Source organism: Haliotis asinina, chromosome 4 (genome assembly GCF_037392515.1).
Source record: "Haliotis asinina isolate JCU_RB_2024 chromosome 4, JCU_Hal_asi_v2, whole genome shotgun sequence".
In the NCBI taxonomy this organism is placed as follows: Eukaryota; Metazoa; Mollusca; class Gastropoda; order Lepetellida; family Haliotidae; genus Haliotis; species Haliotis asinina.
Genome location: NC_090283.1, coordinates 34,952,087 through 34,969,059, shown reverse-complemented (window position 1 = coordinate 34,969,059; position 16,973 = coordinate 34,952,087). Strand labels below are relative to the sequence as shown.

Below are 16,973 nucleotides of genomic sequence, written 5' to 3'. Positions count from 1 at the left end.
ACTATACATGTATTGCTATGTGTTATCAGCTGGTAAAACAACCATGTTCCATGTTGATCTCATATGGATGACTTACCTGTTGGTATCAAAATTCTCGAAGCCGAATATATCCAACACACCGATGGATTTTCGATAATGAGCAGACTTTTGCATTGGCTTAAAAATGGCACTGTTAATCTTGTCCACTATCCACACAAACATACGTCCATAGACACCCTTGACAAAGGCATCACGGACATCAAGAGATGACTGGATGCTCATGGTGGAAGTCACAGACTCGCCTTGTGTGAAGATAGTCTTGGTGGTGAGAGCATCTACTAGATCCTGGGCACTCACCTGCAACATGGATACAGGGACACGTGTGTAAAGTATCAGATATATCATGTGTAAAGTATCAGATATATCATGTGTAAAGTATCAGTCGTATCATGTCGTATCTGTATCATGTGTAAGTACCAGCTGTGTCATGTGTAAAGTATCACTTGTATCATGTGTAAAGTATGACTTGTATGTATTAAGTATCAGCTGTACCATGTGTAAAGTATCACTTGTATGTATTAAGTATCAGCTGTACCATGTGTAAAGTATCAGCTGTACCATGTGAGTATCAGCTGTAACATGTATAAAGTGTCAGTTTTACGTATTAAGTATCGACAGAGATGATGTCTGCCTGCTGTGAGCTCAGTGAGTTAGAAGCATGTATGCCGTTACCTCCAGCAGTCTAGCAGCTTTGTTGATGAAGGAAATATCTTGGATTTCTGTGGCATCAATGTTGTCTAGCTCAATAGCTGCAAAAAAACCCAACAAAACAATCAATTCTTTATCACAAACATGTTGAATAAAAAATTTATTACAAATATTTCTCAAAACTTTAGGCTGGAGTAATCAGAATCAAAACACTGTCACTGAGAGAACGACCTATAACCCTGGTCACAGATCAAGTACTCCACATAAGCAATATTAGTTTATGTGTTAGAGAAATGGTGATGGCTTCAAGCAAGAGTCAGTCTAAGTACACTTAGGCTCAGTATGATTTGTTACACTGCAGTATTGACTCAAACAAACCCTACTAGAAGGTTGCCAACCTTTGACCAGCCTATGACTATCCAATCAGATGCAAGATGGACAAACAGATCTAACCAATCAGACAACAGCTACTATTCTAGGTTTCAGCAGGACTTACAAAATAATTTTTTTTATTTTCTCTTTCCAGGTCACTCACACGGATCGGTCAACAAACACCAACACAATAAACACAGATTTCTGAGCAGTAGCATATATGTTTAGAGACTTCTGATGATACAGTGATCACTAGCTTATACTTCTGCAAGACAACATCCTGAATAGTGAATCCTCCACATGAATCACTCGGAGGCAATCGTGAAGATAATATCTTCCGACATGGTTTGAGTACAAACATTTTCTAGGCAAAAGTTAAAATGGAAACATGCAAATGGTAACTTTTGCAATTTGGTAAGCTTTGTCCTGATAGGCCAAGGTTAGCTGACATGACCTTCTACTATCTACTAGGGTTTGTTAAACTCAGTATAGCAGCAAAACAAGTAATTCTCAGCCTATGTTTACTTAGAATCAGCATGAGTGAGATAACTTATTTCAAACGAGGGTGACAACACTGTATGACACACTGTCTCTTCCTCAGGTTTGGTAACTGCAGTACCTTCAGTACTACCCAAAGCAACCAGAAATACATGAGTATGGTGGACACTTGATGTAGGTGATGACTTACCGTTATAGCGGACATTGCCTACATGAAGTAGAGCAGCCAGAATCTTCAGAATGGACCACATCTCAGGCTCGGTGAACATCAGGACCTTCATGGCAGAACGGATTGATGCGTACTCTTTCACATCATCTCGACCCTCACAGTAAATGGATCCGCCCTGAAAATACAGTACACCCAATAAGTCATATGCAAACATGGGCAACACTTACCTTTGTTAGTGGAATCAGGTATACTGTGCAGCCATGGTAACAAACACACATCTGTCCTGTCACAACAGTACCTAGTTATGCAAGTGAAAAATGGTGTATATGAACATAAATGTGAGATGAATATTACTGATCCAATAAACTGGTGACTATGTTTCATAAATATGACATGTACTTTGCTTTTTTTCTTGAACAGCAACCAAACAAGCACTCATCAAAGTCATGAAGCATGACATAAGCCTACACATTCTTAAATTCAGTTAAGGGTAGTTCAGAAGATATTCATAGAGCACACACCAATTCTTGCAGGGTTTTAATTTTATCCGGACACAGCGTGCATAGGTAATAAAACATGAGCTCAACTTATCCCGTTGGATATGTACTGACGAATTTGGTGAACACTAGCATACTAAGACGTCATCTGGACACAAAACAGAGTTGGAACCCGTGCTAGTTTTATCGCTGATGTGTCTCTGGAGGTGCTATAGTGAGACCTGCCGTAGCTTAACCTCTGACTTCTCTCTGGGAGTGCTTGGGTGAGATCAGTGGTAACTTCCTATAATTTCCTGCATGTCCCTGTAATGCTGTCCCTAACAGGACCCCTCTCTGCAGTGGGTGCAGTTTGGAGACACAAACGTAGTTCTAATACTGGGCTTTTAGATATAATTTCAATCCCTTGTTGAGGTAGACACTACATAAATTTACAGAGTGAAAGGAAAGGGAATATCTTAGGGAAAAGATACAAGGAACCACTGCTTTTGATATGACCACAAATACACCTTCCAGTGTTCGTGTGTCACTGTGCAAGAGAATTCCTCGAAATGAAACAAACAAACAGGGCCATCTACACACAACACAGAGTTGGACAACACACCAGTAAGGGGATAACTAGCATTGAGGGCAACAACGAAACATGACGCAATGCTCTGCTCCAGTACAGTCCCCATAATGGTGGACACGGTGATAGGGAAAGTACTCACACACTGATGTGGCACACAACCACTCACAATGATGGGACTAAAACTGTGGCTCTGTCTCAAGCAGAACTGGTTATCTAGCCTCATTCATCTCTCAGAGAGGTCTAGAGGCTAAAGTTGTGGAAGCTACTGCACAACTGTCCAGCTTAGGATTTTTGAGCCAGGCTTACATCTAAGTCTTATGTAAGCAGCACTCATTTAATGGTGATAATGATGGTTAAGCACAACTAATAGCATTATATAAAGCCAATGGTCTTCAGGCAGAACCTAACTATGGCAAAATGAACCAAAGTTTAGGCAGATGACATCTACAAGCACTACTTGAGTAACAAACTATCAGAATGCTCACACATGAAAAAAAAAATATACTAACTACATTTAAAAGTTCTCTAGAAAATGAAAGACTGATGCAATGTTTTAGCTGGTAAGCATAGTATGAACTATATGAGGGGATTCTCTGAAACACTGATTCATACATGAATAACTCCAGCAAGCTTTGAATGAAGATGGTGCTGTGATGGTGCCCAGCTTTCTACCGTCCCAACTAGTAGTTAGTACACAAGTGTGATGGTGCCCAGCTTTCTACCGTCCCAACTAGTAGTCAGTACACAAGTGTGGTGGTGCCTAGCTTTCTACCTTCCCAGCTAGTAGTCAGTACACAAGTGTGGTGCCCAGCTTTCTACCCTCCCAACTAGCAGTCAGTACACAAGTGTTCCACATCAGTGTTCAATTCAAAGGCTCATCAAAATACTATCTCTCAGCTTGTCTGATCATAAGCAATACCACTGACACTGAGCAGGAAATTGATTTAGAATTAAACAGACAATATATGTTAGGCCATATTCATATATTAGACACTTTCACCTCTGCCCACCTCACTTTCAAACATTCAAGCCGACATTTACTTTCCTGATGCATATGCCTTCACTTACTGATACACATTTAATGTACAATGCACATAAACACTCTCCTTGGAAAATAGATTTGGATGAAAATATAATGACCTATTAAAATGTGTACATTGCTGACCATGTTTACATCACTCTATGACACAGAAACATGTAGTGCAGGAAAACCACATTCCTCACATGCTTCTCTAACATGGATGGTGCTTTGGAGATGTGAGTATGAGTTATACCACATACTCTATCAGTATGACTCGGCCTGGCCTCTAAACACTGACAATGCCTAGCAGAAGGAGGGGGTTTGGGAAGGTGAGGAGTCAGAAAGTAGGGGTATTAGTTGGATGAGAGCCAAGGGAGAGCTGGCAAAGATGTAGGGAGGTGCAGGTGAGAAAAGAGGCAGAGGTGAGAGAGATGTGGCTAGACACTGGTGAGAAGTGAGGTAGAGGTGAACAAGGAGCGGATAGATGAAGCCATATGTGGGGAGAGGTGAGCCAGATGTGGGGAGATACAGGTGAGAAGTGAGGCAGAGGTGAGAGAGATGTGGGGAGATACAGGTGAGAAGTGAGGTAGAGGTGAGCGAGATGTGGGTAGATACAGGTGAGAAATGAGGTACAGGTGAGCGAGATGTGGGAAGATGTAGGTGAGAAATGAAGTAGAGGTGAGCGAGATGTGGGGAGATACAGGTGAGAAACGAGGTAGAGGAGAGTGAGATTTGTGGACATACAGGTGAGAAATGAAGTAGAGGAGAGTGAGATGAATGGAGATGTAGGTGAGAAATGACGTAGAGGTGAGCGAGATGTGTGGAGATACAAGTGAGAAATGAGGTAGTGGTGAGCGAGATGTGGGGAGATACAGGTGGGAAATGAAGTAGAGGAGAGTGAGATGAGGGGAGATACAGGTGAGAGGTGAAGTAGAGGTGAGTGAGATGTGTGGAGATACAGGTGAGAAGTGAGGCAGAGGTGAGAGAGATGTGGGGAGATACAGGTGAGAAGTGAGGCAGAGGTGAGCGAGATGTGGGGAGATACAGGTGAGAAGTGAGGCAGAGGTGAGAGAGATGTGGGGAGATACAGGTGAGAAGTGAGGTAGAGGTGAGCGAGATGTGGGTAGATACAGGTGAGAAATGAGGTACAGGTGAGCGAGATGTGGGAAGATGTAGGTGAGAAATGAAGTAGAGGTGAGCGAGATGTGGGGAGATACAGGTGAGAAACGAGGTAGAGGAGAGTGAGATTTGTGGACATACAGGTGAGAAATGAAGTAGAGGAGAGTGAGATGAATGGAGATGTAGGTGAGAAATGACGTAGAGGTGAGCGAGATGTGTGGAGATACAAGTGAGAAATGAGGTAGTGGTGAGCGAGATGTGGGGAGATACAGGTGGGAAATGAAGTAGAGGAGAGTGAGATGAGGGGAGATACAGGTGAGAGGTGAAGTAGAGGTGAGTGAGATGTGTGGAGATGCAGGTGAGAGAAATGAAGTAGAGGTGAGCGAGATGCGTGGAGATGCAGGTACGAAATGAGTTAGAGGTGAGCAAGATGTGGGGAGATACAGGTGGGAAATAAGGTAGAGGTGAGTGAGATGTGGAGAGATACGGGTGACAAATGAGGTAGAGCTGAGTGAGATGACATGAGAAAGTAGTGGTGGTGGTTTAGAGGAACAATGAGCCAGAGATGTTGATCAAAAGATGACAGACATAAAGACTGACATACAGAGACACCTATATACACACTGACATAAACATACAACAGACATACAAACATACATAAGTTACATAAAAACACGTGTACAGACAAATATGATGTGAGTGTGTTGGGTTTTACACTGCTTTTAGCAATATTCCAGCAATACCACAGCAGGGGAATACCAGAAATGGGCTTCACACATTGTACCCATGTGTACGAACGAAAGGTATTCAGACACACACAGACAGACATTCAGACATAGGCCCAAACACATAGACATGCAGACAATGCTATGTGCACAAAGACACTATTTAAACCATTACTTTAACTTCAGTATTCTGTTGTGGATGTTAGCTGGAATGTTCACTGTGCAAGTCTCACTACAAAATAATCTTAGTCCTTCAAAAAATATCTGATCAATCTATTTCTGATGTCAGGTGCAGATGTAAGCTGTGGACTGACATTTACAACAGATCACATATTACTTGTGGTAAAGTGGAGTAGAAGTAGTTTTATAAACTATCAATGAAAAGTTCCAGGAAAGAATTTAGAAAGACATCTGTGCTCACAATGTAGACTAGATAACATTAAAATGAGCTGTTTCAGATGATTTGGGTTAAAACAGACTAGGGATTGGGAATGGCTTCATTAGAATTTAAAGAGATGTAAATGTATGATGTACCACAAAAGTAAATAAGATATGTCATAAAGTGTCCAACAAAACAAAATGTGACAGACTGTAATTACTCCAGTAATGGAGTTAGTTCAGTGACTAGTGATCCCAAAGAGTAGGTCAGCAGCAGCAGCACAGCTCTGACCACCTCCCATCGTGCTGACCAGTGATGACCTACACCCAACCACAAGCAGACGACAACACCAGAAGATGGCAACCCCATGCTGCAACAAGGCAGCACATACAAAACTGGGAAGGAAACAATAACCAACAATTCAAAAGCTTAAGATGCATGCTAAAAACAAGGTGAGGAAAACGTGAAAATCCTTTCACTAGAAAAATATACCTTTACACGACCTTGGTCATCTCTCTGCAATGCAAGTCATGTATATGTTGGTTACATTCCATTAATCCACATCTCTAGCTGCAGAATACACTTCCACACAGTATGGTTAGTACTGGTGCACCAAGGCTTGCCGCATTTACAAACCCAATCGTCTCCTACTTCACAAAACAAGTGCACAAGCAGCTGTTTTTAAAAATTATTTGAAAAAGAATATTTTCATAGATTTTTGAAGATTTTTTCAAAGATTTTAAGTATTTTTCTATAATAATTAGCATCATTCAAAGAATATGCAGAAACCATTCTGAAACCAATGTTAAATACATTAAAAATTGTTAGTAATAACTAAATAATAAATGACAAGAACAAAATGACATATCTGACACAGTACTGAGAAAAACATAAGAGTCAATGCAACCTATGAGATGCATGATAATGTTTAACCTTGGTGCATCTTTTGATAAGTAACGTCATTAGTGGACAAAGAGCTGTCTGCTGAAGTGTACAGTATTAGACAGTATGAAGGAGTAGACGTACCTGCACAAGGTAGTAGTAGCTGGTGGCATCGCCCAACTCCAGCTTGGCTTTGTCCTCACTGCTCATGCCTGCCAGCATGCAGTAGAAGATATGGTAGTTGCGCTCATCATGAGCTTGGTTGACAATACGGGACTTCTCCAGCAAGTACTGCTCTATGCAAGCTCCCTCAATCACGCCTTTCTCATTGAAGTGAATGTCTATATATTTTCCAAATCTACTGGAATTGTCATTTCTGATGGTTTTGGCATTGCCAAATGCTGCAAAAGAAGAGTATTTCTCATCATAATCTCAGTAAAACTATTTATTTTGTCAACTACTTCCACTAATTTCTTTACTAAACTAAGTTGAAAGACATTCAACTTTAGTAAAGTACACCTTGGAGTAAAGAATTTCCTCAAAATGAACTGAATCTTGCTGCATACAACTAGTAGACAGTTACCTTCCATGATGGGGTTGGCCTCTAGAATCTGCTGTTCTATCCAAGAGTGTTGTCCACTGATAGCTGCCAGGAACTGGAGGATAAGTTTGGTGCTCTCTGTCTTTCCAGCACCAGACTCTCCACTGCAACGGAATACATGGAGTCAGAGGCAGGAATAAACAGCAAACATGGACACCTACACCAGTACTGCTGGAGACAGGGACATGTGTACCTGTACTACAAAAGACATGGACACCTGCACCAGTACTACGGAAGACAAGGACACCTACGTCAATACTACAAAAGAAATGGACACCTGCACCCGTACTACAGGACACATGGACACCTGCACCAGTACTACAGAAGACAAGGACACCTACATCAGTACTACAGGAGACACTGACAACTGTATCAGTACTTTAGCAGACATGGACACCAGTACCTGTACTACAGGACACATGGACACCTACACCAGTACTACAGAAGACAAGGACACCTGTACCAGTATTACAGGACACATGAACACCTACATCTGTAACATAGAAGACATGGACACCTGCACAGTACTACAGGAGACCTGGACATTTATACCAGTACTACTGGAGACATGGACACTTGTACCTGTACTACAGGAGACATGGACACCTATACCAGTACTACAGAAGACAAGGACACCTACATCAGTACTACAGACGACATGGACACCTGTACCAGTATTACAGGACACATGACACCTACACCAGTACTACAGAAGACATGGACACCTGTACAGTACTAAAGCAGGAAACATGCAACAGGGTGTAAGAGGAAGTTGACTTTCATAAAAGAAGGAACGATTCCTCCTACTTATCAGCCACAGCAAATTAGCTTACCGCCATCCTAGCCTGACAACAAGCTTCCAGTTTTTTATCAGTGGGGAAAGCTGGTTACCTGATGATAACACACTGGTCATGTTGATAGCGTCTCATGTTGTGGTAAGAGTTGTCAGCAATGGCAAAGATGTGAGGTGGCAGCTCCCCAATCTTGCGGTCTCGGTACAGCTGTATCTGTTCACTGGTGTAGATTGGTAGGATCTGGTATGGATTCACTGCCACAAGGATTGACCCTGTGTATGTCTGGTACAAACAGAATCAAACACAATGAGTCATCCACAGAAGCACACAAACTGAAACCTTTAACAATAAAATAAAGTGTACATATATCATAAACATCTCATCTCACCTTACACATTTTCTCTTTTGACTACTGAGTATAAACATCCTAGAATGAAGTTTTCAGCTCTCAAGAACTGCTCATCCAAACACATCCCTGCTATAGATACTGGTACAGGTCATGCAGAACATGTGGGTTATGCTTTTTGTACTGCCAATCTCCTCTCATGGATTTCTGAAAAAGGTGCCACAGTTGTCAGGTCTTGAGAGTGATGTGCTCGAAGTAATGGTTCTGAAGAGGTTTGTAATCTTCTGAGGTGAGGTACCTATGAATTTTCGACAGAACCCTTGTGAGTGGATGGAATTGATCTGTTGAAACAACTGCCTCTGCAAACCTCCTTGACTAACCTTAAGCATTCAACCTCCTGTCTTCAGTGACCAATACAGTTTACTGGTGTTGAAGAACTTGATTGCCAGATCCCACAGCATGGTCAATCCTGCTGAGTCTGTGTGGTTGATACATAAAACTGTTTCCAAGTTGCCTCATTTAATCATGAGGTTGGATGATCATAGGTCTTCAGCCCAATGAGATGTGGCTCAGATCCCTGCCCTGAACTCCAGGTCATTCATGAGCATGGATTGATTCGGTGAACAACCAGTTCTTGTGGTACCCATTAATGCTGAGCGCTAGGCAGGGACCAACAAGTACCATATTTGGATGCTTCTTGGCATGACACAGCCGGGAATAGAACAAGCAGCCTTCCACTCCCTGGCAGATGCTCTACCCACTATACTACTGAGGTGGTTGTCACTTTTGAGATGTGTTGCCAACTACAAAAATATGTATCAATGAACAAATGATGTGTTGGTACAAAGGGTGTCAAAGAGACTTCATCACAACTCCTCTAGCCACAACTGAAGATACACTGGATGGTGAAGGTAGGTGGATCAGCAAACTTGGATCATAATCTGCAGGTATGGACACAGAAAAACTTGGATGTAGTGGTCTCCGGAGCAAATATGGCTCAAGATGTTGGATCTTCACCCATGCGTCTATTTGTTTATGAGCTTCCAGAGTTGTGCTAAACAGGATCTGGAGCAGGGGTGTGTTTGCTGATCAGACAGACTGGAAACTTAATTCCTGGATGTTTAAATTTGCTTGTCCAAAACAGAAGATAAAGTGCATAACATGATACAGGATAAGTTTATAAATTATTATTTTTCATCTTCTGATAACAGTCTTTAAAATCAGTCATAATTGTGTAGAATAATAAGGGACAATAACAACAAACAATGGTCAATATTACAGGTGGTCTACTTACATATATACAGTTGTCCATATAGCGAATAAACAAGTTTCTAAGTATGCCAGCCTCATTGAGATCCCCCAGGCCTATCATGTCCTCCATGCCATCTATGGAGGTTGCATGCATGTGACGTATATTTCTCTTGCCGTCGATCCAGTGTTCCCTGCCATCATCATCGACCACTTTGATCTTGCCAGACTCGGAAAACTGCACACGGGCCCCGATGGCCACAGTGAACTCCCCTCGAGTGTCAGGCTCCAGCCACACATGATCACCCTGACAAACAAGCACAACAGTTCTATTAATGTACCACAACAGTGTGCGATAAATATTACGACATAAACCTGCTGAGATATGAAACACACCTACAATGCTGTTTTAGAAGTATGTCAAAATCAGCAAGATGTCAAAAGTCCATATTAGTTACTGTTTCCTATTAATAACACTGTCAGTACACTACCTGCCACTGTGTCATATACTGTGCCTTATGCCAACATCACACTGTCATCACTGTCACCTCACACAAAGTGCCATCTAAAATCTCACACACTGTCAATGCTGTCACTATGAAACTGACAACTGTTGGCCAATATGCTCTCACTATGACACTGTCAACTAAGGTCTCAAACACTGAAAGTACTACCCATCACTGTTTCACCATTGCAAGACCAAGACTTTAAACCTTGCAAGATCTAAAGGGAGACACCACAATGGGTCAGTGACCCGTACATTATACCTTACAAGATCCACAGAGACACGAGAAAGAGCAAGTGACCTAAAGCATTTAAATATTTGCACAGCACTCATTACGTACACATATGAAGAAATAGCCAGCGTTGGTATCTATGGGAAGGCACAGATACCAGACATCATCACCATGGTAATACCTACTACCTCCTTGGGCCAGTAAAAGCTATCATTAAAGACAAACATACCACTTATCAGTCACCAGAATCACAGTGATCAAGACAGCTGATATCATGCACACAGCATTATAATACCTGATTTCAACGTTGTCTCATTATTGATTATCCTACAACGAAGGATATGTTTCCCTTAAAAACAGATTGTGTTTCAGAGGTGCTGATGTTAGCAATGGGTGTATGGATTAGCCTGCTTTGTGTGGTGTACAGGTATGTGTCTCCGCCAGACCTGGAGCTCAGTGTTTACTGTTCAGCTCCCTTTGTTGACATGCTATCAGTTCCTCCAAACACAGCCACAGTAATCACAGTCACTGCTACTTACACAAATACTCACAGCCTCTGATTGCTGTCTGTCCCCATACAATTATTGTGCTGCCACTGCACCCATCTGAGTCTCATACTTTTCACACATTACAGTACTTACACACCTTGCACATCATAGACATCATACATTACAACACTTACATTGCACATCATAGACATCATACATTACAACACTTACATTGCACATCACAGACATCATACATTACAACACTTACACTGCACATCATAGACATGATACATTACAACACTTACATTGCACATCACAGACATCATACATTACAACACTTACATTGCACATCACAGACATTATACATTACAACACTTACATTGCACATCACAGACATCATACATTACAACACTTACATTGCACATCACAGACATCATACATTACAACACTTACACTGCACATCATAAACATCATACATCACAACACTTACACTGCACATCATAGACATCATACATTACAACACTTACATTGCACATCACAGACATCATACATTACAACACTTACATTGCACATCATAGACATCATACATTACAACACTTACACTGCACATCATAGACATCATACATTACAACACTTACATTGCACATCACAGACATCATACATTACAACACTTACATTGCACATCACAGACATCATACATTACAACACTTACACTGCACATCATAAACATCATACATCACAACACTTACACTGCACATCATAGACATCATACATTACAACACTTACATTGCACATCACAGACATCATACATTACAACACTTACATTGCACATCATAGACATCATACATTACAACACTTACACTGCACATCATAGACATCATACATTACAACACTTACATTGCACATCACAGACATCATACATTACAACACTTACACTGCACATCATAAACATCATACATTACAACACTTACATTGCACATCATAGACATCATACATTACAACACTTACATTGCACATCATAGACATCATACATTACAACACTTACATTGCACATCACAGACATCATACATTACAACACTTACATTGCACATCACAGACATTATACATTACAACACTTACATTGCACATCATAAACATCATACATTACAACACTTACATTGCACATCACAGACATCATACATTACAACACTTACATTGCACATCACAGACATCATACATTACAACACTTACATTGCACATCACAGACATCATACATTACAACACTTACATTGCACATCACAGACATCATACATTACAACACTTACATTGCACATCACAGACATCATACATTACAACACTTACACTGCACATCATAAACATCATACATTACAACACTTACACTGCACATCATAAACATCATACATTACAACACTTACACTGCACATCATAAACATCATACATTACAACACTTACATTGCACATCACAGACATCATACATTACAACACTTACACTGCACATCATAGACATCATACATTACAACACTTACATTGCATATCATAAACATCATACATTACAACACTTACACTGCACATCACAGACATCATACATTACAACACTTACACTGCACATCATAAACATCATACATTACAACACTTACACTGCACATCACAGACATCATACATTACAACACTTACACTGCACATCATAGACATCATACATTACAACACTTACATTGCATATCATAAACATCATACATTACAACACTTACACTGCACATCATAAACATCATACATTAAAACACTTACACTGCACATCACAGACATCATACATTACAACACTTACACTGCACATCATAAACATCATACATCACAACACTTACACTGCACATCGTAGACATCATACATCACAACACTTACACTGCACATCATATACATACATTACAACACGGTTACCTTCATCTTTCATAAACATTTTACAATGTGTCACATCACGTATTCATTGTACACTATAACATAATGTCTGTGTCCATCAAGTATCTTTAATACAAGTTCGCTCTTGGACAGGAGACTATAATCTCGCCATTTAAGTTACACAAATCATAGATATGGTAACTATTCCAGCAACAACTTTTATAGAAAAAAATGGGTAAATTCTCACCTTTCCTAAGATCACCATGGTCACACCACTATCCTGCCTTTGTCAAGTTACCTCATCAAGTTGTACAGTCTGAAAAATAACACATTAGAATTATACAAAAAAGAACACATAAAATGACCAGGTCAAAGTACCATACACATACTAAGGGTAATCACTACTCAACAGACACATGTAACAAGACAAAGGGACATAAGCAATCAAACCAACAGGCTACCTATCCCCCTGTTATTATGAGTAGCTTGCAATCAAAAACACAATAGATAGGACAGACAAGTCTCAACATACATCATGCAAAAGAGCAATAGAGATGAGTTGCCGGTCTAAGACAAACCTAATAAAGGACAGAGGTTGTTGATTGCAGAGTGAGCTATCAACAAGTGTACAGTACATGACACAGTTTAAAGGACAAGAGACAATTTCAAAAAATTGTTTTGAAAGTTACCAGGTGAATATGAATGAAAGCTCAACTGATACCACTGATAACATCAGATGTAAATATTGCTATTGTTGATCTATAACAGGATTGAATGCATGTAAGTCTAAACTGAATCATAAAAGAATGATAGTAGACACTTTTCTAAAGTATTTAGTGGAAGTTTTGATCCAAGCTGATGTAGATGTAGTCAAAGACAGAAGAACCATCTTCAGCATCAAACAGTCATTTCATTTCTGATGCAGTTCAACATGTACCATTGTACATTTGTACTTTCATTCTTATCAATAAACTCAACATATGACACTTCCAGTGAGCAAAAGAGGACACATATCCTTCCTCAATGTCTTATGTTGCTGTTTATCAAGGTATTTTAGCAGGAACAGCACTGTCAGCAGAACCATATCCGTCAATATGGTAGTACAACGTATATTGGCACCACCAAATAGTTGTGATCATTGCTGGTCTACATCACCACAGGTTAGGACAATACACATGTTGACAAGACAGTCCATCTACAAACGAGGACAGCATGCCATGCATCATGATCTGACACTATATCTTTCACTAGTGTTCCTTATAGGATTGAGGCATGTGCGGAGAGACATAGAATGCTTTCACTAGATCAGTACATCTGTACACATCCACATACAAGCATCTACCAAGATGTATACCTCCTGGGTCTCTTCAAACCTCCTGGGTGATGAATGATCCATTTATTTGACAACGCTGATGACAAAAGATTCATCAGGTTTCACAACTGTGATAAAACTGCGGTACCATACAGGTAAGTAGCATCCTGTACTGGACATGGGCTGTCAAGACTTTCATTTGACCTACCTCAGTACATAGTGGCACAAACAGTCAGCAGCCACATCTTTAAGAGGTACACTGGTGGAACATATTTCGAATCAGTGGCTTAAGAAAGGATTCTTGAGATCCTAACTCCCATCACGTCTCATTTCTCAAAGATAACATGTTGTCAGTTCAAAACTTGACAAGGACATCTTCAAGTAGGATCACACAGGGCTGAGACTCTCAAAATCCTATCAAACTATGTTACTGCCCTAGTTTACCTGCTGTATTAGAACAGACCAGGAAGAAGAGTGTACCTACAGGTTCTACAACACAGAAGGCCTGACAATGTGACCGCCCTCCCTGTAATTGGTGTTGGTATGCGTGAGTTAGTCAGGTTGTTCCCCACCCAGTGTTGATATGGAGAAGCCAGTAATTGGTGTACACTGGGATCTGTGTAGTAACTCAGTCAGGGAAGCAGAGAGAGAGGTCGACGTGAAGCCACTAACAATATGTGACTAGAACCAGGGGTTAGCTGTGCTGCAGGTCAGGGATGGGAGGAAAAGAGAGGGAAATATCAAGCAAATGAAAGGTAACTGTGCAGAGTGAAGAGTATGAGGAAATAATGTGGGACGTGAAAAAGTATGGAATATCTAGAATGAAAGTATGATCAATGAGAGATGGAAAGATGTGGGAGGTCAGTGTGGGAGGGAGTACCCTAGGGGAGGGGAGTGGAGAGTTGCGGGTGGGTGTGGGAGGGGTGGGGAAGGCAGGTCAGGGAGGGAGCACCAGGATATCACAGGGATCATAGGACGGTACATGTCAACAACATAAAAGAAGTCAGTGAACCTCTCACTTCCACTCCATCATCAGTGTGTTCAGTGGAGCATTCTTCACTTGTTATCCATGAGGGTTGGGAGATGGATAGATAACTACAGTGTGTTGGCAGAGACCCACAACTGACAACTCCTGGACTGGGATGCTGTATATCATGCATTCCCTAACGTCAATCACACATTCACTAACATGAATCACACATTCATTAACATTTATACACATATTCACTAACATTTATCACACATTAACATCAATCACACATTCTCCAACATCAATCACACATTGATGAACAGTAATCACACATTCATTAACATTAATCACACATTTACTAACACCAATCACACATTCATTAACATCAATCACACATTCAGTAACATCAATTACATATTCATTAACATTAATCACATACTCTCATGAAAGAGAAGAGTAAACAGCATGCAATAATTTACGGTGGTCCCTGGCTAGTAAAAATTCATCAGGACCATTAAATAAGTTTGCATTGGTCCTGTTGGCCAAAATAAATACATCTACGCATGTTATTTTGGACCAGTGAAGTACAGACAGGACCACTTCTCATTGTCCACTCAAAGGTCGTGTGGTCTAATGGGAAATTTGGAAAGGTTTATTTTCCCTTATCTAGTCTCATGTATGAATGTCAAGTTTGGATCATCAATGATTTGAGTGACTCTCATAAAATAGCATGAACCTCCATCACGATAACCACAAGCAGGGAGTACAAAAGTTATATCATCCCGCCACGCCTTGCTGCATTGAGGTCAATCTATCAGCCGTGGCATCTCAAATAAATAAAAACAAGTCCCTTAAATGCGTATTCTTTTCTTTTGATTTAGTAAAAACATTGGCTAGATAAATGTGTTATCACATCGTGTTGAGGGAAGTACAGGGTTTTATCAGGCGAAGTAAGGGTGAATACAACCTTACTCAGGACTGATAAAACCCTGTACTTCCCTCGACATGATGTGATAACTCATATAATGTACATGGAACATAAATGTTATGATTTACCTTAAGAAAATGACTGCCAGATATAATGAATGACTTTGGAACTAAAACCTAACGCCTTATAACCTCTGACTCCTTTCATGTGGACAATGCCATACCTTAAAGGAAGGCATCATTCTAGAATTTGACAGTTGAGTGAAAGGTGGTCAAATTATACTCTGAACCATTAGTAGTAATAGTACTGTTGATTATCCTCAGGGACATGTAAGCTCTTTACTCTAGCTTTCATACAGTATTTGTGATCCATTTGGGAATGTGTCATCTCCAACATGAGAAAACCTATCAATGCAACCATCACTTGATGCATCATTATATTTCTGAATACATCAGCTATTTTCAAATATCCTCTGCATTTCAGGAGAATTAGACATCATATAAGTCTGAAAGAAAATATTACAAACAATGTCAAAAACTACATTTCGGTATTTGGAAGTTTCCAGTGTACATCCTTCCATGACGAGGCAAGATGCCTAGTTAAACAGTTCACACCAAGCAGCAGGAAGTGAAGCATGACGGCAGTTGGTGACGGTATTTACTTCACCAGCACACAGCATGCTGGGCTGAATGACAGAGTTGTTATATCATTGCTGATGCTGCCACCATGGCCAGTGAGCACG

The 16,973-nt window shown here is 40.5% G+C and overlaps 1 protein-coding gene across 3 annotated transcripts in view; it reads right to left on the bottom strand.

Moving 5' to 3' along the window:
* Window positions 1–16,973, bottom strand: part of LOC137281506 (myosin-VIIa-like) — a 62,611-nt gene that overhangs the window by 32,566 nt on the left and 13,072 nt on the right. The window contains exons 2-10 of one of the 3 annotated variants that reach the window (XM_067812769.1): window positions 13,269–13,337; window positions 9,953–10,213; window positions 8,410–8,594; window positions 7,501–7,622; window positions 7,062–7,318; window positions 6,528–6,551; window positions 1,748–1,901; window positions 712–788; window positions 77–336 (exon numbers count right to left, since the gene is read on the bottom strand). In XM_067812769.1, the coding sequence (XP_067668870.1) occupies window positions 77–336; window positions 712–788; window positions 1,748–1,901; window positions 6,528–6,551; window positions 7,062–7,318; window positions 7,501–7,622; window positions 8,410–8,594; window positions 9,953–10,213; window positions 13,269–13,286 (1,358 nt within the window). In that variant the 5' untranslated portion in view covers window positions 13,287–13,337. Of the gene's footprint in view, window positions 1–76; window positions 337–711; window positions 789–1,747; window positions 1,902–6,527; window positions 6,552–7,061; window positions 7,319–7,500; window positions 7,623–8,409; window positions 8,595–9,952; window positions 10,214–13,268; window positions 13,338–14,541; window positions 14,750–16,973 lie in introns of those variants that run through there. The other 2 variants (XM_067812771.1, XM_067812770.1) reach the window with 2 other exon arrangements.